This window comes from Pezoporus flaviventris, unplaced genomic scaffold (assembly GCF_033815535.1).
Source record: "Pezoporus flaviventris isolate CSIRO_AGI_PZ_B2104156 unplaced genomic scaffold, CSIRO_AGI_Pfla_v1 ptg000013l, whole genome shotgun sequence".
Lineage (NCBI taxonomy): Eukaryota > Metazoa > Chordata > Aves > Psittaciformes > Psittacidae > Pezoporus > Pezoporus flaviventris.
In genome coordinates, this window is record NW_026892561.1 from 1,524,335 (window position 1) to 1,546,222 (window position 21,888).

General features: G+C 47.9%; 1 protein-coding gene across 1 annotated transcript in view; it reads left to right on the forward strand.

The window, feature by feature from the left end:
- The first annotated feature begins 6,134 nt into the window (after positions 1-6,134).
- Positions 6,135-21,888, forward strand: part of PLPP3 (phospholipid phosphatase 3) — a 44,091-nt gene continuing 28,337 nt past the window's right edge. The window contains exon 1 of the mRNA XM_061451161.1: positions 6,135-6,810. Coding sequence (XP_061307145.1) covers positions 6,672-6,810 — 139 coding nt within the window. The 5' untranslated portion in view covers positions 6,135-6,671. The remainder of the gene's footprint in view (positions 6,811-21,888) is intronic.

Below are 21,888 nucleotides of genomic sequence, written 5' to 3' on the forward strand. Positions count from 1 at the left end.
TGTGGCTGGCGTTACAGCAAACCCAATCTGTGTGCTGAAGCAAATATTTGGGGAGGGTCCAGCTTGGCTCTTGCAAACAGATTTAGATACTTCAGGATCGCTGACAATGAATTATCGAGATAGAGACTTGGGAGCAGATAAGCCCAGGGACTTGTGCATTGTATACAAATACACGGCCTGACCCTCACAACTCACGTGGGGTGGCAGCAAGAGGGATGTTGGAGCTCTTCTTCCCTGGTGCATCTCCATTTTCATGTCATACAGTTGAGCAAGACACAATTAATAGAGGGGCCCCACACTTGGGGTCCTGCCTCACTTTTTCCTTGCACTGCTTCATCTCTTGATGAGCCCCACTGTTGCTCCATCTGTATTTTGATTACAATGTCTTTGGAAAGCCTCTCCCTGCACCCCCGCTTATGTTCCCAGGTCCCTCAGTTACCAACCCATCAGAGCAGCATCTTGGCTCATGTTCAGGAGATGCAAGCCCATGTACGCTGCCTTCAAGGCTGCTCCTTGTCTTACCATCACCTCCCCTGCTGCCCCTTGGTGCCGGTGGCCAGCCACACACCTGCCCCATCAGCGCCTGTGTTCATCGTCAGGGCCTTGACACTTCGAAGGTGATGCCAAAAGCTATCGGGTGGCCCATAAAAAGTTTGGTTTAGACACAGAAAAAGATTAATATTCTTTTTTTTTCTTTCACTCTTCATTTGGATGCTGAACATTTTCAACCAAGTTATTGAGACAGTTTGCGACCAGAAATCAATCCAGGCTGAGAAATGTAGGTCTACCCGTTTACATTATAAACCACAGATGTTTGTATCCTGCAACAAACATCTGGGAAGTGTCCAGACCAGACATTACAAATGTGTTAACTACCCTGAGTTAACCGGTAATCAACTGGGGGCTAAAAACTGGAGTGTGGACCTTTCCTCGGAGACTGCTGTTTATAACGGGGCTTTCATTTAGATCCTGACCTAGAAGCGTAATTAAACCATGGCACATTCTTGACTTTCAAACAAACTTCTGGGAGCTCGCCAGCACGGAGCACAGACCTAGGTTTTACCAGGTTTGAAAGGAGCAGCGATGTACCACCTCTTTCATTAACTGTTGTTGATGGTGAAAATGCCTGCCTGGTAGAAACTGGGAATTATACAGACAGCCCTTGAAGGTTCTGCTAATAAACACATGAAAGGATTTGAGGGAACTATATGAAAATACTGCTCTATTGAAATCCTTTTAATGCCACCAGTCGAGGAAAAGGTGACTGGGATTTCTAATAATTAACACGCACCTTTTTTAATTAAGACCTTGCTATTTATTTCTGCAGTCCCAGTTTGCTCCGATTTCTCCATCAATCCTCGGCTGCATCACCAGGCAGTGGCAAACCGGAGCCAGGACCTGCTGGAGCTGCATTGGTGGAGCTGAAGGGTTTGGTTTTTCCAAGCGAATGCTAAGGAAGGGCAGTAGATGGTGCTGTTATTCTCTTTTTTGAGGGCAGAGACGGCAGGCTGAAGGCAAGAGGCACAAGGAGGACTATACACAAGGTGTTACCAGTGCCCAGTGCCCCTAAATCATAAATCAGGCTCCTTCGAACTGTGCGATTTGGCCTTCAAATTAAATGAAAAGGCCTCCTTTTCCTACAGCTTGTGGGGTTTGGTCTTTCAGCTGAGATTTGGAGGTCATATTTTCAAGCTTTTTGTTGTAACCATGTCATTTGACTCTTTCCCCCCCCCCTTCTTTGTAATAATGCAAAGTGGAATCCTCTAATCATGTCGGGAGCCAGCAAGATCTAGGGGAACTAAATTAAATTAAGGAGAAACACCAGGATTGTGAAACTTGGCAGTAGTGCAGATGTTGGTTTCAAAACAAACTGGACTTGAAGGTTGCTGGCAAATCGAATGCATCTGACCCAGTGTGCTTTGTGATGCCAGGAACGGGTCCATGACCACAAAACTTCCTAACTCATGGGTCACCAAGGCACGTGCTTGAGGGATGACCCTCCTGGCCTGCATCAATCTGGATACCCAATTTCCTGAACAGCAGCAAATGCTGTATCAGGATGACATTTTATCAGCTGATTTCTTCTAATGACCTGAAGATACATGAGGCTTGATTCTTCCCAGTGGTATCGAACAGGGCAGAACTGGGCCCCCTTTGGATTTCACTTTTATTTGCCTCTCTGCGATGATGGGTCTAAGTCCAACCTTAGCAAACAGTTCTTAATGGGGCAGCAGCGATTGCACAAGTTGGAAGACCCTGCACACAGTGTGTGATAGCAGGTAGGGGACATGGCAGCTCTCCTGCCCTTAACCTCCTGCTTTTGGGTGGGCTTGGCAATGCCCCCAGCTCCCTCCCCATGACTCGCAGCTCCTCTCATGGTGTTTTCTCCATCAGCAGCAGCTGATGGTGCTAAAAATAGTCTTGAACAGGGTAGTGGTGGTTCAGCTTTGGACTTCCCAGAATCTCACTGTTATTCTGGCCTCATGACTCCAGTTTAGGCCACCTGATGCACAGCACGTAACTTTGCTCCAGTTTCTCCATTTGGTGGGGAACAATCTCAGATAACACATGGATAACAATCAACGGACTGAACACAGCTCACTTTCTTATTTTAGGATTGCTATAGACACGGTCATTAACAGCTCTAAAAAACACAATAGGCCTGGTCCTTCCCTGCTGCCGGTCCCTTCTCCAGAGGAGCTACTGCCAAATCCTCCCTGTGATGGAAAAGCTAAGTGGGGCCCCATATATGTGTACATCTGAGGGGGCAGTGGTGGCTTGGCACTGGCCTGTGCATCGAAATGGGCATCTAACCATGCATGCTTTAGACATCAAACTTCTACAGTGTCACTGGTGTTTGCAGCACATCAGGAAAAGCAGGATAGATTCTTCACCGTGAGGGTGGTAAGACACTGGCAGTGCTCAAGGCCAGGTTGGACAGGGCTTGGAGCAAGCTGCTCTAGTGGAAGGTGTCCCTGCCTGTGGCAGGGGTTGGAACTGGATGAGCTTTAAGGTCCCTTCCAACCCAAACCATTTTATGATTCTCTACATTTGCAAGTAGAGCAGTATGGAGCACCAGGGCTGCATCCTGCCTTGGGAGCATGAGGTCCATGCTGGCAAAGGGGAGTGCTGTTTGCTGGGCCATTGCTGCCCCAGTGGTAATGCTGGGCTCATGAAGTGCATCATAGGGACTAATCAAAGCTGGGAGTGAGATGGGGTAAGTAGGATTGTAAGAGCAGGCTGCAGATCCACACCCCACTCCAACAAATAGTTATTTTACATTAAATACCATGTGAGATAAGTTACTTCTATGAGCCTCAGAGCAGAAATTGAAGCTACCTCTCATCCCTTCTCTCCAAACCAACCCTGTGTACCAGTTGGAAGCACATAGTTCTCGATGGGCTATTTCCTCAAACCAGATATCACTGTCCTTGGACGCACTCTTCTATGGACAATAAAAAAGAAAGTAAAAACAGGAACTTTTTTTACTGGTGGCTTGTTTATTGGTTTGGGGGCTTTTTTTGGCAGAAGCGATACCCTTTGGCCTGGATCATGATGACTGGTCATGTCGAATGAGGAAGAGCTCCTCTCAGTTTTAAGTTATTCCCATGTATGAACAGGTTTCCACATAGTGATGTCCTAAAGATGCATCCAGTTCCTGCCCCTTTTTCAGCTCCAGAAGTATTCTTAAAGAGCTTATTTTCTTAAAATGACAAGATTGAATGAATAAAACACAGTTCCTGTTTTAATATTGTTGGGTTCAGCGATATCCCAGTTAAGGTTTAAATGTGGGCAAGAACAAGTGTTCTTCCCATACAACGAGCTTCCCATAGAATATATCAGTGCTGCATTCCTTGTTCACCAGAGGTCTGGTGCAGCTGAGATGGTGAAAATATTGTGAGATCAGTATTCAGAAATGCAGAGCAAAATTCACTAGTAACATAGGCTTGGTTCAGTTCACTTACGTAAAGAGAAACCTCAGTCCATAGCTGGAATTTGGAGTCTGACTGAAAGCTGAGCCCTAAAAGGATAGCTGTGGCATGGTGTATTCAATAATTACATTTATGAATCAACAATTAACTATTACCAATGAATCTCTTGCCTATTATTGACAAAGGCACAGAAGCTGCTTTTTTGGTGCTGCTGACTTACCCATTGTCAAGTGTGAACTGGGTAATTGTGGTGGCTGCTCCCTTAAGAAATCGTCCAAGACTCTGACTTAGTTGTGTGCCCTGGCTTGCACCAATTAACAGTACAATCTTTTTGTTATGAAAATGCAAACATTAGTAGCCTGAGGGGGTCTTGTAAATGCAAATAGAGCTATACTTTCAATTCCCCTTTAAGTGCATGAAGGTTCTTATTTATTTGCTGTCACAATGACAAGTCTTTTAGTTTTCATTTTATTTTCTCATGTTTAAACACAAAATTGACTCTAACCCAGGGACTTTCGGTGGGGATTGTTTTCAATCAGCAGATTTGGGGCTGAGGGGAGACTGAGGCCAACCGATGAAAGCCAAGGGCTCCTCTCGCAAGGGCTGGGCTCTGAAGGGTGCAGGGAAGGTGGATGCCAGGCCCCGCAGCAGAGCATGGAGCTGGGTACTGGGCAGCGTGCCTGCAGCTGGCGCAGGGCTGGCCCCTCGGCTGGGGGAGAATTCCCACGTGAAGATTCTTTCCGCTCGCTTCAGGCATCCGAGGAGCCTAAAGGAGGCACCCGCACCTCTGCTGCAGTCAGGGGGAAGAGGGAGAGACCTTGACATGTGCTCTCCACAGGAAGCTTGGACCCCCTGGTGCATGACCATCACCACAGGGCGCCGATTTGAGCCCAAACTGATGGCTTTGTGCTCAGTGCCATGGGGTGATATCAGCCAAAAGAGAGCCATCTCCTCAAAATGAAGGTGGGAGATGACACCTGAGCGCATCACTAAGGTGTAATGACAGAACTGCAGGAAAGTCCAAGGTCTGTTTTCCCCTTACACCACACATACAAAAGTAAAATATGAAAACAGCCACTTTGCTTTCTTCCTCTCAGCCTGGCCCAAATATGCCCAGGTATGTGTCTAAACAGATTCCTGGGAAACCTGTCCTTGCTGAGGTGTAATCTCTAGCGCTTGGGTTATACCCCATGCAAAAAACAGCAGGGAAGTTGTCCTTGCTGGGGGGAGTCCTGCCTGCCCCCTGCTCTGCAGGCAGGGAAACACAAGGGATGTGGCAGGATATATGCTGTGGCACAGGATTTGGCCTGGTGGTGGTTTGCCAGCACACAGATGGAAGGCTGAGGTCAAATACAAGACCAGGAAAAAAAGGAGGAGAAGTGGTTAGATACTGTCCTGAGCAGTCTCCTTGGGTAGCACACACTCTTCCCACCAGGCTGAGCTGCTAGCATCACCATCCCACCAGCCAGACTTCCTGGGAAACCTATTGTTGGCTTCCTTGCTGACTTTTAATTAGACCAAAGGGGTGATTAACCAACGTACTAATCCCTCACCAAACTCCAGACACTCTCGTTATGTTCATTTGCTGAAGCTGGTATTGCTGGTGCGGGAGGGCAAAGCTGCTACAGCTTGGTGGGGGTACCACTAATGGCCAACCCCCATCCTTCACCACCGACCAGACAGGGCAGGATGCCACCCTACCAAAATCACCCCATTGGGGTCTTTGAGCACTGCAACGCCGGGAAAAGTCTCAGCGCTTGGCACAGAGCTGGAGGGCAAGGGGGAAAACCAAGAGAAAAACGTTTCACGTTATTTATTACTCCTTTTCTGCCCCTCACACCGTTACCAGCTTCCCGAGTCCTCCCTGCAGCCTTGGAACCGGCTGGTTGTTTTCCTCCTCCCCCCGTGCAATCCTCTCTTTGCCTTGTGAACGCTAGAGGCTCCCTCCTTCTGGTCTGCGAGGGGAAAAAAAAAAAAAAACAAAAACAAACCAAACTTTAGTTCCTGATTTTTTTTTTTTCCTTTTTTTTTTTAACTTCCCTCAGGAAAAAAAAATATGGAGTTCATTATCTATGTAAAATGTCAGCTGCAGGAAAGGGGCTGTGCTTACTTGGATATACCATCCGAGGCGAAGTGACGGGTTCTTTTTTACCCCCTCCTCCCCTTCTTTCTTTCTTTTTTTTTTTTCCCCTCCTAAGGGGTGGAAAGGACCTCGCGAAATAAAAGTGCAGAAACAAACCGGTGGCTCCCAGAGCGGCCGGGGCGGGCGCGGCGGGAGCCCCCAACGCAGCGCAACGCTAAAAGCGCGGAGCAGCGCAGAACCCACCTGCCTTGGGAGTCAGCACCACTCGGCTCCTCGCTCCGCACCTTTTCCCCCTCCGCGTACTGAGCTCTTGATACACATATATTTCCTTTTTTTTTTTTGTTTCATCCCGCCCCCCGGCTTTTCCTCCAGGACTTTTCCACCGCCTTGGGACACCCGCAAACTTCTCCCTCTCTCCCCCTTCCCTCCTTCGCTGGTGGTTTTGTGCTTGTTTTGGTTTTGTTTTGCTACTTCCAATTGCTTTTTCTGAGGGAAGACCCGCCTGCTTTTCGCCTCCCGTGCCCCACCGGAGAGGCCGGGAGCGGCTCCGGCAGCACCTCCCCGGCGCACCGCGTGTGAGTCCGGCCCGGCCCGGCTCGGAGCTGCGCGGCCCGGCTTGGCTCGGCACGGCACGGCTCGGGCGTTCGCCCCCGATAATGCAGAGCTACAAGTACGATAAGGCGATCCCGCCGGAGAGCAAGAATGGGGGCAGCCCGGCGCTGAACAACAACCCGGCCAAGAGCAGCAGCAAGAAAGCCCTGCTCATCTGCCTCGACTTTCTCTGCCTCGTCATGGGTGAGCAGTCGCGGGGGCTCCGCGGGGCTCCGCGCCCCTCCGCTCCCCTCCATTATCCCCCCTACAGCCCTTCGGGTTCCCACTTTGGGGAGGTTTCGCGGCGGGAGGGCGGGCAGAGCTCGGCCGTGCCGCTTCCCAAACAAAAGCGGAGCGGGGCCGCCGGCCGAGCCGAGCCGAGCCGGGGAGAGACGGGGCTGGGCCGGGGAGCGCTGGAGCCGGGCGGTGGGGACCGCGTCCTATGGGGGTCACAGCGGGGATGGCGGCGGGGGGGGGGAGCAGGGCACCCCCAGCACCCTCAAGCACCCTCTCTCCCCGATTTAATGATTATTATTGTTATATTTAGCGCTTCTCCCCCACGTCTTGACCCGGCGGGTGGCGGGGCTCAGCCCGGCCGCCGGCGGTGCGCAGGGGGCACTGTGGGCTCGGGGATGTCCCCCTGCTCCAGGTCCCCCATAGAGCCCCCAAGCCGGGCCCGCACCCCCGGTGCAGGGCCAGCGGCAGGGCCAGCTCCAGGTGGAGGTAGTGCTCCATGGCAAAGCGCACAGCTTGGGTGTTTTCATTAAAAATGGGGGAGGAAAGGCGAAACTCTTGCTGCTTTAGTTACTTTGTATGGCTCGGCTGTCAGGTCTACCTCTCTCGCGTGCCTGGTCCCAGGTCTCGGGCATCCCGTAGTCCCTGGCAGAGGTCTGGGTTTGCTAGCCCGCTCGGCGTTTGGGAATGGTCTGACATGTAAGGAAACTGTCAACAGGCTGTCTCCAAAAGATTTTGCATGCCAAAACATCAACCGTTCCATTGTGGCTGCAATGCTGAATATTTAATTGACAGACACAGGCAGGGGAAATCAACTGGCTTCCAACAAAGAGATTAATAACACAGCAGCACGTGAGTTTAATACTCCAGACACCACAGTCTTTAAAACAATTGTTTCTGCTTAGAGCCCATTTTTTTCTAAAGGCTGTCAGTTTGATTTAATTTTTATGTCGTTTATTGATCATCTGGTGTATATTACTAGGCACTAATACATTAAGAAGGGAGGCATGGTTTTCTCTTTACATTCCCACAAGAAGAGAGGCCAGTGCAGAAAGCTTCATCTTGTATCTGGAAAAAATAAGAATACTTGATATCCCATATATGAAACTAATATAAGTAGAAACATAACTTGCTTGGGTTACCTCACTTATTTAAACAGAAGGTTGGATTCCTAGTAAAACAACTCTCAGGAGTTAGAACTTCTAAACTTGTATTTACACAAGTTTTCTTAACTTAAGGCGTTTCTGTCATGAGTAAGTGTTATTTGAATGGGTAAAGGGTTTTTCTTCCCCTTCTTTAGACTTAAGGGTCCTAAATGAAAAAGCAGTTAGTTGGCATGTGGTATTCTACTTGTGATAGTTTGAGTAAACAGAACTTATCAAGCATCACTAGAAGGTATTGTTAGCTGGGAATAAAGTGAGACAGCAAAAACTGTGAGTGTTGCTTTGTTCCACATTACTACAGGTGGAAATCAGAAAGTAAACACCAGAGTTGGTTTGCTTGTAGGGTTTTGTTTTTGTTTCGGGGTTTGTTGGGTTTTTTTTTTTAGTGTGAGGAGCATTTAAATGCAAGAGCAGGAATTCAACAGCTGAAGGAGAGTTTAGATCTGGCTGATCACTGGCAGGTGAAGAGTATGGGTGGGACGTGGTAAGGGAGGTGATTATATGATGGATAGCCCATGATGTGTGTTTGGGGATGGGCTTTTCAAATACACCCAGACCAGTAGTATCGGACCTGTCGGTAGATGACTGGGCATGAGTTGCTGTGAAAGCCAGCTGCCCCACTCACAGTAGGCTTGGTTTGCTCTTCTCCCTACCTTTTGCTAGGGGAGACTTAAGAGTTTATTGTTTCCAAGTACTTGATTCCCATTTTCTTCTTTTCTGACCTTGAAAAAAACCCTACTTTGTAAGCGGGGAGAAAAAAAGGTGCTGTAACTGAAGTGTAGGAGAAAGTTGGATACATACAAGTTGATGGGTATTTATATGTTCAGTAAAAAAGCCCGGAATCCTGTGTAAGATAATGAGGAGCAGAATGGGGTATGATGACTTGTGTTAAGGTGGAGTTGCTCAGTAGAGGTCTTCTGCTGGTGCATACAGGCACATGGCCAATGGCCTCCAGTGCAGTTAAACTGAGTTATGCCTCTTGAGCAGCTGCCCAAAGACATTCAGAATAACAGGGAAATAGAAGGGTTTTTCTCATTTGAGGAACACTTTAGGAAAGATTCAAACCAGTCATTTGATTTGCAGAGGTGAGGCTGTGTTGGCTTCTCCTGCAGGTACTGCTGTTGATTCTGACCTAAATCAGTTTTCTGGGGGGGGGGGGGGGGGGGTGATGAAAAGAATAAACTATGGGTAAAATATCATTCAGGAATGACACACATCAGCTTTCTGCGAGGTGGTAGATGTGTACAAACCCTTCTTTGTTTACATTCAGATTTAAACAAATTATCCAGAAGACAATTACCATAAACATCTAAGGGAGTTAGAATAAGTAAAGCAGAGCTATCAAGAGCTTCCTTCAGCTTTAATTTGGTGTGAGTTGTCAGAAAGAGCCACTTTTGTCTTTCTTGATTAAGTACAGTGGTTATCTTGATAGTAAATGCATAAGGGGAAGATCTGTATCTTCCTTCGTAATCATGAGAAGCAAAGTTGTCAAGTCATTGGCAGAAGTACATTGCTGGTGGAGTAGGCTGATGGATTGAACAAGACCCCACATTTCTCCTGCATTTCAAACTTGGGCTGGGTTGGCAGCGAGCTGAATATTTTCCAATAACCCACTCCCATAACGAGTGCACTTGGCCCAGACAAATCTCTGGTTTCTTACATGAACAAGAGGTTTCATCACCAACACTGTGAACTTCCCAGCCGTTTCATGTCAGTGCTTAACTCGGAAATAGAGGCAGAAAAGAACTGAGTGTGCATTTATTAAAGCAGGTCATCCGAGGGGGGAAAATAACTTTCTCCATCTGCTTCCTCCTCTCAGGAGGACTCTGTTTAGAGCATTAGAAGATGCTTCCTGAAATTGTTAGGGCCGCAGGCAATCTTGGTCGTGTGGAAGAATCCCTGCTGCCCTGTCCCTGTCTTGCTGGTCACTGTGGCACATCTGAAAATGTGATTGAGGAGCTCAGCTGGAGGGCCTGAATTTGTCCCTGCTAAACCAGTTGGCATCTTCATGTTGGAGAGATGGGGAGAACTGTCTGAGCATCAAAGTAAGAGGTTTGACAGGAGGACCTTGCTTTACTTTCATCTGATCATCTTCAGCCCAGCTGCAGCCCTATCCCTTTGCCAGGAGTTTCTTGCACTTTCTGCCCAGTGCATAGAGTTGTTACTGGGGGGGGACTGGCTGGAGCAAGTCCTACAGTGAAGCTTTCCCTGGTGCTGTGGGATTCTGCTGTCCAGATGCAGCACTGCAAGGAGCTGCTGCAGCCAGCCACCCCTTTTCTCCAGGAGATATGGGCCAGTGAGGAGAAGCCTTCTGCCCTGACCCTTGAGGTGGGATGTTTTGGAGCCTGGTCTTACAGATGTAGCATCCAGGGTTAAATTTTCTTCTCTTAGACCTGCTTTTTTTTTATCCCTTAGCAGGGAATCCCCATGTTCTGCAAACTGAGCAGCCACCTGTGCTCTGCTGACAAGCACCAAGTCGAGCGTTTAAACTTGAAAGAGGGGAAGACTGTGTCAGCAAGGCTGATAGAGCAGATGAGGGTCTTCGGTAGCTTGTATTTGTGCAGCTTGTGCAGGTAGAACAGCTACCAAAAAGCCCTGCTTGTGCTATAAAATAGAGGGATCTCATCTGGCATACCTGCTTCCTAGGCTCGTGGAAATGGGGTTTATGGGAGCATATGTTTCAGACTGGTGAGATGTAAACTGCATATAATTTACTGCCTGTCTTATTTTCTCTCTCTAATTTAATTTTCTCTCTTCTGTCAATCCCGGTTAATGCGTGCAGTGCAAGTTTTACTGCCTTTGGAAGGTTTTGAAGCAACAGATGGATAGGCCTCTTACAACCTTAGTATCTCTTCAGCTCCCTCACAAATTTGGTATCTCCTCTTCTGTAGCAAGCTTGATGCTAAAATGAACTTTGAAAGTAAATATTTACACTAGCAGGACCTTGCCATGTTTGTGTAAGTGGGGATATAATCTTATAATTTGGGCTAACAGTTTAGATTACTCTTGACTTTCCTCTTCTGTGTAGAGAATTGTGTCATCGTTCGCCTTTCAGAAGCAAAAGGGGTTTGAGATCTGTTGGGACCCTGTCACTGCATCATGAAAATCGACATAAACAGGCCTGGGATTGTCCTTTAAGTGTAAGGAGTGGGAGGAATTAAAGATGAGGGGTGAGGTTAGAGTTATTTAGATGCTGTAACATTGACTTTGATGAGCTAAGCAATTTTGCTTTGGGTTGGGGTTGTGTTTTATTTTACTTTTCAGACTACCACGCCGTGCAGGGCTCACTTGTCATGTAAGTAACATCTTTCTATGTGCTCCTGAAGAAACTGCTGACCCAAGCATTTATTATTTTCATCAAGAGACAACAAGGTCTGACTGTACTAAACCAGCCAGGCAATCCCAGCGCCTTGGTGTTGTCTTCTCCATGCTGTGTCTTCTCCATGTTGGGAAGGACCGAGTCCATACCACACACAAGAAGCTGTGTGGGTGGAGAGTCATCATCTTGTTTTGAGCATCCATCCCTAGATGGGGTTTGGTTGTTCATGTTTATGCATCACTTAATACCTGTAGGATCTCACAGAGGCAATGAGCTCCCTACGAGGCAGGAGGGACCGTCTTGGGGATGACGGGTGTGGAAGTGCTTTGGCAAAGGCAGGTTTGCAGAGGTGGCATCTTGGCATGGGTTGTGCATTGTACCCCACTGCAACCCGGGAGTAAAGGAGGTTTTCTGAGCCTTGAAAAGCTTCTTATTAAAGCAACAGTCAGCATCTAAGCATGATACCAATCCTTAGTTTTACTCCTCCCTTGAAAGACCAAAGGAGCCAAAGATGGCTGGAAGGAGAGAGAGAAATATTTTGGGGGTGTTTAAAATGCACTTTTTCTGTGTGTGTTTGCTTTATGAAAACAGAAAAACCTATCAAGAGCAGGTTATTAATGACAATTACAGTTGAGGTGTTAATTGCCGAACAAGGAAATGCTGTACCCATGGCAGACTGAGTCCTCAGGGGTATAAATCTGCTGGCTTTCCCGAGTTGGTGGAATTTGGCCAGCCTGCAGATGTGTCTTCAGGAAAGCAGAATTAAGTGCAACTGCTTCATGGCCAGAAGTGCTTTGAATCCTGTGTACCTGCTGCTGAGACAGGCGAGAGATGAGAATCACAATTAGAGTAGATGACATTTTGCTTTTAATTGTCTGTTTGTAGTGAGCACAGAAAATGATATAAACATCGCTCCCAGATCAAACAGATTATTTTTATACCCTTTAAATCTCAATTTAATATGCATGCCTGACTTTGTTTGTCTAGATACAGGCTGACAGTATATCCTCCAGATGCCTGTGCCTCCATATACCGCCCAAGGATGGTTTGCATACCACAGCTGGGAAACCCAGCTTGCAAACCAGGGCTCTTCTTTAGTGCCTGTATCTAAGGTAGGGTGTCTGCATGCCTCTATCTCTGTCTGAAATGACTTTAAAAAGGGGATGGAGGGGAAGCCCCAGCTCTGCTCCATAGCTTGCTCTGGCAGTGCAGACTCCATCCTCTCTGTTTCATTCATACAATGCTCCTGCTTCATCCGTGGTAATCCAGAAGGGACCGTTGTGGTTGCCCGGTCTGCCTGTGCCTCAAACAAGGGCATGCCTGTTGAAAGCAGAGTGGGGAAAGGCAGCAGCCTCCAAACCCTCCTATCCCAGCATCCACGCAGCCGGCACTGAGAACGGCGGCTTCCTCTGGCCTCATGGATCCCTGGGGAGCTGTTTCCCAGGGCTGGGGTAGGAAACAGGGAAAAACGCCCTCCTCAGATGCATCTTTCTCTCCTGGTCAGCAGGATGCCAGCTGGGGTTGTAGTATGAGTGCTGTCATTTATTATTTCCTTCTTTCTTTCTGTTCTGTCTCAGGGCCCTGGCTTCTGCAGTTGTGTTGGGGTTGTTTTGATGGGTCAGGTTTTATATTTAAAAAGGAAAAAAAAAGGCTTGGAAAATGAAAATCAAGTGACTAAAGCCTCAAAAAAAAAAATAGGGGTGAATTAAAGTAAACCAGCATTTATTCTGTAATTAGAAAGCCTGAAGTCAGTTTTATGAATGTACTTAATGATTATTATATTTTTTCACTGATTGGTCTGGCAGAGCCATGAGACCTTTGGTGTAGCAGAGGATAAGTCATAGAATCATAGCACCAACAAGGTTGGAAAAAGCCTTTAAGCTCCTCAAGTCAAACTGTTCCCCAGCACTGCCAAGGCCACCACTACTAACCCATGGCACTGAGGGCTTTGCCTACACGGTGTGTGAACACTTGCAGGGACAGTGACTCCAGCACTGCCCTGGGCAGCCTGTTCCAATGCCTGAGCACCCTTTGGGGAAGGAATCGTTCCGAACATCCAGTCTAAACCTTCACTGGTGCAGTTTGAAGCTGTTTCCTCTTGTCCTGTCTCTTGTTACTCAAGAAAAGAGGCCAGCCTCCTCCCAGCACCATCCTCCTGTCGGGTAGTTGTAGCATCGCTCTGTGCTTCCCCCCTTGCTAACACAGTGCTGCAGACTGCACTGCTGTGTACGTGCCTTCAGTTTGGCTTTGCAGATACCTCAGCTGGTTGGGGGAGAGGTCCCAATAGAAGTTGGGAAGAGGCTGCCTTGTCTGTCATATCTCCTCATGGATCAACATGGCCCATTTCTCTGAAGGACATTCGTATCGCTTTCAAAGCCACTCCATCTATGCCCATTTTGCTGTCTCCCATGACATCTGCTTTGGAGAAGCACTACCTGCTCCATAATTTTAGCAGATGGAAAACTGTTAGGCATGGGTCGGGTATCTGTATACAGGGGGGTGTTGGAGCAGCTGTTGGGAAGTCATGCTTGAGAATCCCTTCTTGCCTTTTAGCTGCACATGATGGCTTAGTTGTAACGGTGGGATCAAGATCCACAAAAGCTGCTCCTCAAGTTAGACCCGAGGAGGCAGAACATTACCAAAAAAGAGGAATTTGACTTGTTTTCATATGGCTTTTGATGAAACCCTTGGAAAACTTCAGTCTATTACCAAGACAATGTATTTGAGTTTGAAAACTAGGTTTGTCCTGGTGGATTTCCAAGTGTCAGAAATTCCTGTCACCTCTGTCCTTTCAAGTTGGTCACATAAGTGGGCTTGTTTTTCACATGCATTGGATGTTTTGAAGACAGAGGGTTGAAAACCGACTCTGCACATCCAGTCAACGTTATAAGCAGAACATGTAATTTAACTCCAGAGCTTCTGATGCCCTGTGCTCTTTGTGCTGTGTGTTCTTGTTCCAGCATTGCTTGTAGCTTGCATCCATATATGAGCTTGTCTTATCTGAGCACATGGTGCTCTCAGTTAGGAGCTAAAGGGCTGGGCTGGGGCAGCTAGCCAAAGCCCAAATGAAGCTGCAGTTGGTCTGCAACGGTGGTGACACTGAATCAATGGAAAGTGTGCATAATCCTTTAGTACTTTCCCATAATATTTCATCCCTTGTACAGGAAGTCATGAAAGCTGTGTTGACCATAGCAAGGAGAAGCTTGGGAGATGCCTCCAACCATTCTAATGAAACATACCAGTGGGCTTATTCTGTGGTGCCTGAAAGACACAGCAAATTGAGGCTGGAATGCCATTGCTGGGCTGACCCAGACCTTGCCCTGAACACCAAAGGTAGCTGTGATGTGGAGGTGTCCTTCACAGCTTTGGGAGTTTGCAAGCAGCAGGCTGCTCCTCTTGGAGCCGCTTCACCCTTCCTGGTCGGAGGAGCCGGGAGCAGCGTGGTTCTTCCTCTTGTGGGTTTAAACAGGAAAAGTGAAAGTTGCTGGTCGGTGGTTTTGGGCAGCCATCCCTCTTGAAACAAATGATGCTCCCTCTGAGAGCTTGCTTCTCCCAGCAGTGCCAGGGTTGTAGCCCTCTGCCGCTGTGCGAAGGAGGTGAGAAGCTGCATGGCATCCTGCAATTAGCTTTCACCTGCTTTTACTGTAAATTAGTGAGAATGACAGTCCTTTTGGAAGCTTTTATAGCGGTTCCTCTGGGTCTGGTCAAGCATGTACTGGAGACAACCGTTGCACGCAGGTATTGATTGCGTTGCTGCTAATTCAGCACGCGCTTATGCAAAGCTAAGGTGGCCAGCTGCTGAATTTGAAAGCCAGTGTGCCAAACGGGTGCTGGGTTTCCTGTCACCTTGGTGCTCAGCAAGTTATTTATGACCTGTGTTTTGGGGTGGTGTGATGGACCTTTCTTTAAGCCTGGCTGCAAGGCTCAGGTTGAGGCTGCTGGAGTGAGCACCCCAAGCCCTGGTTATCATTCCCACCAATGTTGACAGAAAGGTCTTTGGTCTTTGTAGCAGCCCAGTGGATGTGGCAACCAGTCCTGCACCTCAAGCATTTTGAGGGCTTCCAAGACTTTTCTGCAAAGCCCACCAGTCTTTAAAGTGTTAGTTTCCCAAGGGAGAGTTGAAAAGAGTGTGGCAAGGTGCTGATAAGCAGGTCTGGTTATTGAACACTGGGTGCATTCATGTTCTGAGTGATGCTCGCAGAGTAATTTTGGAGGGATGGTAAGCTGATGGCAGGCAGCAAAACTCCTTTGAAGTTGATAGCTGTGAGTCAGTTTGGTGTTAGCAGGTTTCTGAAGCTGCTCTTTGATCACTGATCAGATGGCCCTTGCTTTTTGGGGAGCTGCTTCTCACTTCTCCCTTCTCCTGGTTGCAGCCCAGCCAAAGCCCCAGAGTCCTGGGGCAGGATTTAAGCCCTGCTGCCCCTGGTCCTGCTTAGGCATGTCACAGGGGAGGTTTGTGCCTCTGGGAATTCCTAATTTAAGGAGGCTGCAGGGGCATCACCTCCATGTGTGGGCAGGGATACGGAGCCCGGTGAAGGTGAGGGCACGCTTTGAAGGTGGCATTTCCCGTACAGATGCACCCACATTTCCCAATGAGGCTTTCAGAGCTATTGAGGTACCTCTAATTCTGAGCAACTTCAGTGAAGCTGCAAACTTCAGTGCCTCTGCCAGGCCATCGCCAGCCTCCCAAGGTGTCCTTTGAAATCAGATCCTCGATGTGCAAGTGTGGAGGAGAAGCCTGCGCCATCCAGGGCTTGGGCCAAACCATGTCCCTAGGACATGCGTGCGCCTGTCCTGGAGCTTCCCACCTTGATTCCTGTGAAAGCTTCCCCGGATGGCTCCATTCCCATGCTTCTGTGTTCTGCAGAAGAGGGAAACAACCTCAGCTCATCCATTGCAGCAGGAGCTGGCTCATCAGTTCCCAAATTAAGAGCTGAAGTTTTTCTGGTGAAGGATATGTGGGGAAGGATGCATTAATCCAGCTGCCCGTTGATAATACATCACACAAATGGCTAATTCTCAAAGCAAGGGGCTTTAGCCTACTCATACTTGCCAAGCTAAGTAAAACCTCGCTTTGCTGCTTGACCACAAGAAGCTGTTTTCAGTAGAGGCCTTGGGTTTTATGTCATGTTTTTTTTCACATTTATTTTTATCAGAATTTGCAGCATCAGTGACTTAAATCATCACAGAATTCCATATTTTCCCCCATAATCTTGGCTCCATATATTCCAAGTCTAGCACTCCTCATTTCTTGACCATCCCCGCAGCTTTAGCATGCAGCTGTCATTCTGCTGCAGCTCCCACAGAGAGGCTGAAAACCAAGGTAACAGCAACATTTTGAGCGAAGGGGATGAAATGTGGAATAGGTTCAGCGTATTTCTTTGTCATTGTTGGAGTCCTATTCAGCCTGGAACTGAATAGGAGGCTGATTAGCATGTGGAAGCATTTCTAAAGCATTGGGCTGTGAGGGTTGGGTGGTTTTTTGCTTTGTTGGGTTTTTTTTTTCTCCTTAAAGGAGAAGTTTTGTGGCATTTATTTTTCTGAATGAGCTGGTATGAACCTTTGTCAGATGTAAAACCCATGGAAAAGTCAAACAGGGTTTTAGAGAGAGCCCATTTTGATAAATCACCATGTGCATGGGCCCAAAGATTTCCAGTGCCTACAGCTCCAAGAGCTACTGCAGGGTATAGGGATGCAGTGTGTTTAAAACAGCCAGACAAGCGGGATAGTTTGGGATGCGTCTGGATTGTGGATGCTGCAACAGGGACTTTGTGTTTGCTCTTGCTGAAGTTGTCTGCAAGAGTGGGTATTGCTTTATGAACACAGGATGGAGTCCACAGTCTGAAAATCCACCTGCTCAAGTGCTCAGAGTTTTGCTTTCACAGAGAAGGATGTAATGCTGAGGCTGACACTAACTGCAAGTGAAAAGCAACTTTTCCCCAGTGAAACTGCTTCGAGTCCTAGGCCTGAGGCTGGTTTTGGAGAAGAGGGTTGATTTTCCCTTTGGTGTTTGGAGCAAGGGCTGATGTTCCCATTACAGTCCCTTGCTACAAGAGGTACTGTGTTTTACTCTAAGTGGTAACTATACTCCCTTGGTACTACTTGTGGGTCTCAGCTGGGGCTTTGCTAGACCAGAAGTCCTGCCATGGGAGTACCATATGTCCTGCCATTTGTGGGATTGCAGGATTTGGGGATGCTTGCAAACCCTAATGGAGATGGGAGCACTACATTGCATGCCAGAGGCTGTATGGATATATGATGGGCTTGTGCCCCTGAGCTTGCAGACAGAGTGGGCAGCGCAGGGAAATGCATTTCATTTCTGGGTACAATGAGTGATGGTGCTTGAGGCTGTATGGAAAGCTCATGGCAACAGTTGGAGTCAAGCCCTCTTGGTGGTGCATGTATGGACCAGACCCTCTGCCTGGGTTTCTCTGGTGACTTGTCTAGTTTTCTTCCAATGATTCCAGTTTAAGAGAGGAAAAGTAGTGCCCCTACAGCTCACTGCTGTGCCTTAATGTAGACTACTGAAGGCTGATTAAAGCTGTTGTTTAATTAAGGAGCACTTAGCTCCTCTGTTCCCAATTCACAATTAATGGATCATTTGAAGTAATTCTGCGATCCTTTTTCTTCCTCCCCTCTCTTCTTCAAGTGAAGAAAGTCCCTAGCACTGTACGTGCCCCAGCACCGAGGTTTTGAATGCTATTACAGGACCGCAAACCTGCTGGCGAATCTGGCTGCTGCCAAAGGCATCTGAACATTAAAAAGCCCTGCAGAGGGGTGGAAGGGAGTTCAATCTCAGGATACGCTGATTTGGAAAGGGAATCCAAACAAAGAGGCTTTTCAGCAGAGGCTGAGGCTTGGCTTCTCTCAAGGGCAGTTTGGGCTTGGGGAAGCATCCGGGAGGCAGCGAGCGGAGCAGGAGTACATGAGCTGGATGCTGCGTGGTGTAAGGTTTCCCAGCACAGCATGGTTTTGTGTTACAGGCTAGGGAACTGGCTGGAAAAGCTCCTCTCTTTTCTCTCTCTTACCCCTCTCCCCTCCTTTTATTCCTGTTGGAAACAAAGGGGAGGTTTAGGCTGTTTTGTTTTGGTTTTCTTTTAGTAAAGGTTCCCATCCCCTGCAGGTTTGGCCATGCTTCTTGCTGTTGGTCCTGGAGAGGGACCCGTCAGTGTCTCCAGTATGGAGAAACCCTTTGCTGGGTCCCACACTGGCCTCGCAGGGATGTTTTATTTGCTTTAGAAAGCACAGCCCTCTCACAGGGGGTACTATGGTAGGAGCCTGTGTTGCTGAGGTGACAAGCACCTCATAAAGAAGGGTCCGGTTTGGATAAGGAGATGTGAAACGAGATGGGTGGTGGGGGACCTTCTTCACAAAGAAGGGGTGCGTGTCCACCAGGCCCCTCGCAGCAGCTCTGTCCCCTGTGGTGGCACCTCCAAGAAATACCTGGAAGAACCAAGCAGGGAGGAGGTGCTACCAACCATCCCAACCAACCAGTTGGGGTTTTTTATAGGCACCAGATGGTTTTAATAGAGGAAAGCTGAACTTCTTATGACCCTTCCCCACAGACGTTGTTTGTTGTTTTGTAATTGTGGCCGGGACAAAACTGTGTCCCAGAACCTGCACCGAGTCTGAGAGCTTGGTGCCTTCTTCTCCCACTCCATTGTGAGCTACCCCCATGCTGCCCCTACACTCCTCTGCCCGTCCTGCCTCCAAATTACCCAGGAGAAGGTGCTGGGCATGAAAGACTTGAGGTTTCCACTGATTCCTGGTTAAAGAGATTAGCAAGAGTACAAATTGAAAGAAACCGAGACATCTGACAGCAAAGCGCAAGGAAGCAATAAAATGTCAGGCCATGTTTTCCCTTCTAGTTGATTAAAAAATTCTCCTGATAAGCAAGCAAGCTTACATGGCTGGACAAGCCCTGTATTGTGTCAAATGCAGTGATAGGTTTATTAGAAGGATAAAGTGGTGGGAGCACTGGGTTGTGCTTGCAGTCCTTCTGGCAGTGAGTTCCCCCCCCCCCCCCCCAGGGCTGAAGGCGTTTTGCAATGGTATGGGAGCAAAGAGCGATGGAGAAACTGCTTCTCCTATGGAGAACAGAAAATGTATTCAAATGGTGGGGGTATCTAGAGGGGGGAGAGTGGGAGACATGGGTGTCAGAAAAACTGACATTGAAACTAGCTGTGTGGCAAAAGCAAAGGAGGAGCAAAAGCCATCAAATTACTGCTGATGGGGGTCTCTGGTTGTTATATGTATTTCCGTAGAGCATCCAAAGCCATGATTGGGTGCGTAGTTGTCTGGCTGGTAGTTTCGGGAGCAGTGTTACATCAAGGCTGACCATTACTGTAATTTTCCTCTTGCTGCCCCTGTTTACAGTCTTGTTTCTGCCCAGGATTATCAAGTAAATCTGAACTCATGTCCATCTTGTTTGGCATTCGTTTCATGGTGTGTCTGGGGACAGGAGGCCACCGAGATGCTGTGGGGAGAAGTTCAGTGTGTTCACCTTGGTTTTGGAAGGTAGAAAGTCAAGCAGAAGAAGGAAATGGGGACTAGGATTCCTGTTCTCCATGGGAAAACCAGCAGTGGTGGCAAACCAGTGTGCTTGGAGGTCTGCTCCAAGTCAGTGCCAAGATGCTCCACTGGGCCCATGGTTTCCCTGTAGCTTAAGAAATCTGTCTGGGGATCAAACAGAGGAGAAGAATGAAAAAGCAGGAAGACAAAAGGCTCACTTCCATGCCGTTGTGTTTAACTTCCCAAGGTTTTAATTGCCAAGGGCTGCATTGGGAGCCAACTGGCTGCAAAGGGATACAGGCTTCAAGTAAGAGAAGAAGAGGTGGGTTTATTTTTTTTTGTCTGAGGATCTAATAACTCCTGTAATCAGGAGACATAGCTTTTCTCTCCCAAAGGTGAATTATCCTTTTTGGGTACCTGCTTCCTCACCTTCTTCCGCTGCTGTTTAGCTCTTGCTGTTATTGTTTAACTACCTATAGGAGTAAGAGGGTGCAAGCAGCAGGAAAGCAAGTATGGAGTGCAAATTGTACTTTGGTGTTAGAGTTTTTCTCCTCGGAGCAGAAAAGTCTGCTTTATACAAAGGGAAAAAACAGCAGAACTTGCTAAGCCCTTGCTTCATGCACAAAGGGATGCGTGCCTCCTTGTAGATGCTGCTGCATAGTGACAGCAGGATCACTACCACTGGTGTGTGGCCTGGGAACAGGCTGGACAATCCCAATTCTGCTGCCAAAACCTTGCTTGTACAATGACTTGAAAAGAGGAATAAAAACCTCTCCAGCTTAAAAAATATATAATAATCAAGCATGGGATGCTTTGGCGCGCCGGTTGTATAAATCTTGACATTAGCTACCTGTGAATCATCCAGCAGCACGTTAATTGGTACCCCTCGGTAGATGAGGATTTGGCATCGAGTCTGCATGTAATTACAAGCCACACACAGAAGGACACAGGCAGCTAATGAACTCCTGCCAAACTCCAGCTCCGCTTCTGCAGCTTTTGAAGTGCGCTGGTCTTTCAGCGTTTTGTATAGTAAGCACTGAAAGGCATCAAATCACTCCTTTGACAGCGTTTAGAAAGGGTTGGTTTGTTGAATAACTGAGTCCCTCTCCAAACTCCCATCTGAGAACTAGAGCATCTATAGGCGCCTTTCTCAACAGGGCAGTAAATAGGCTGGAAATAGAGGACACCCCCCTACGAGCTGCTGAGCTCCTGCCTCGCTGACAGGAGCCAGCAGGCTCTGGTTGCCATGATGAGCTGCAAGAAAAGAAACTATTCCCATTTAAAAACCCCTTCAAAACAACCCCACTGATGGTATGGGCTTTTTCCCAAGCCTCAAAGTGTTTTAAGATGGAGGTTGTGCAAAGTGGGCTGCAATGCATCACATGGGTCTGTGGATGCATTGGTGTTAGGAGGGAAGTAGTAAAAGGGGTTTGGAGGTTTTCATGCTGTTGGATTTGGAAGGTTGTGGAGCTTTTCCACGGATGCTTTGTTGCTGGGCTGGGATTTGAGCTTGAGCTCTTCTCTTCCTCTTTTCATGTCTGAGGTGACAAAGGGAGTTGTTGTTGAGATTAAAAACAATTTCCATGAAAACCTGTGATTTTTAGGCAAACATACCAGGCGGGCTTCATGGCAGTACCATGGTGAAGAGGGATAATGCAACTTGGCACAAAGCCCTTCCAAAAAAACATGGGGGGAGGCTATGGGGACAGAAGAGCCTTTGTCAAAATTAACTGCAATAATGAAAAAGGGACTGCTATTCCCTTGGGATGCTTTAACCTTTTTTCTTCCATTTATTCACATGTTCCTTGACAGCAGGGCACAGCGTTGTTACAGGGGAGCTGGAAAGGGAAACCAGGAGTTCCCCTTTTGGGGGTTTAAAAAGCACAGGACATGTTGTGTCCCTTGAACCAGTATGAATAGAGACCCGACCATTGCCTGTGCCATGTGGATGCACCCTGGTTTATACCATGTCCTAAGGAAATGGGGCTATGGGATGTCATCTGGCTGCAAAACGCAGGTTTGGGCTGTGTGTGGGAAAGGGGCTTTGACAAGGTG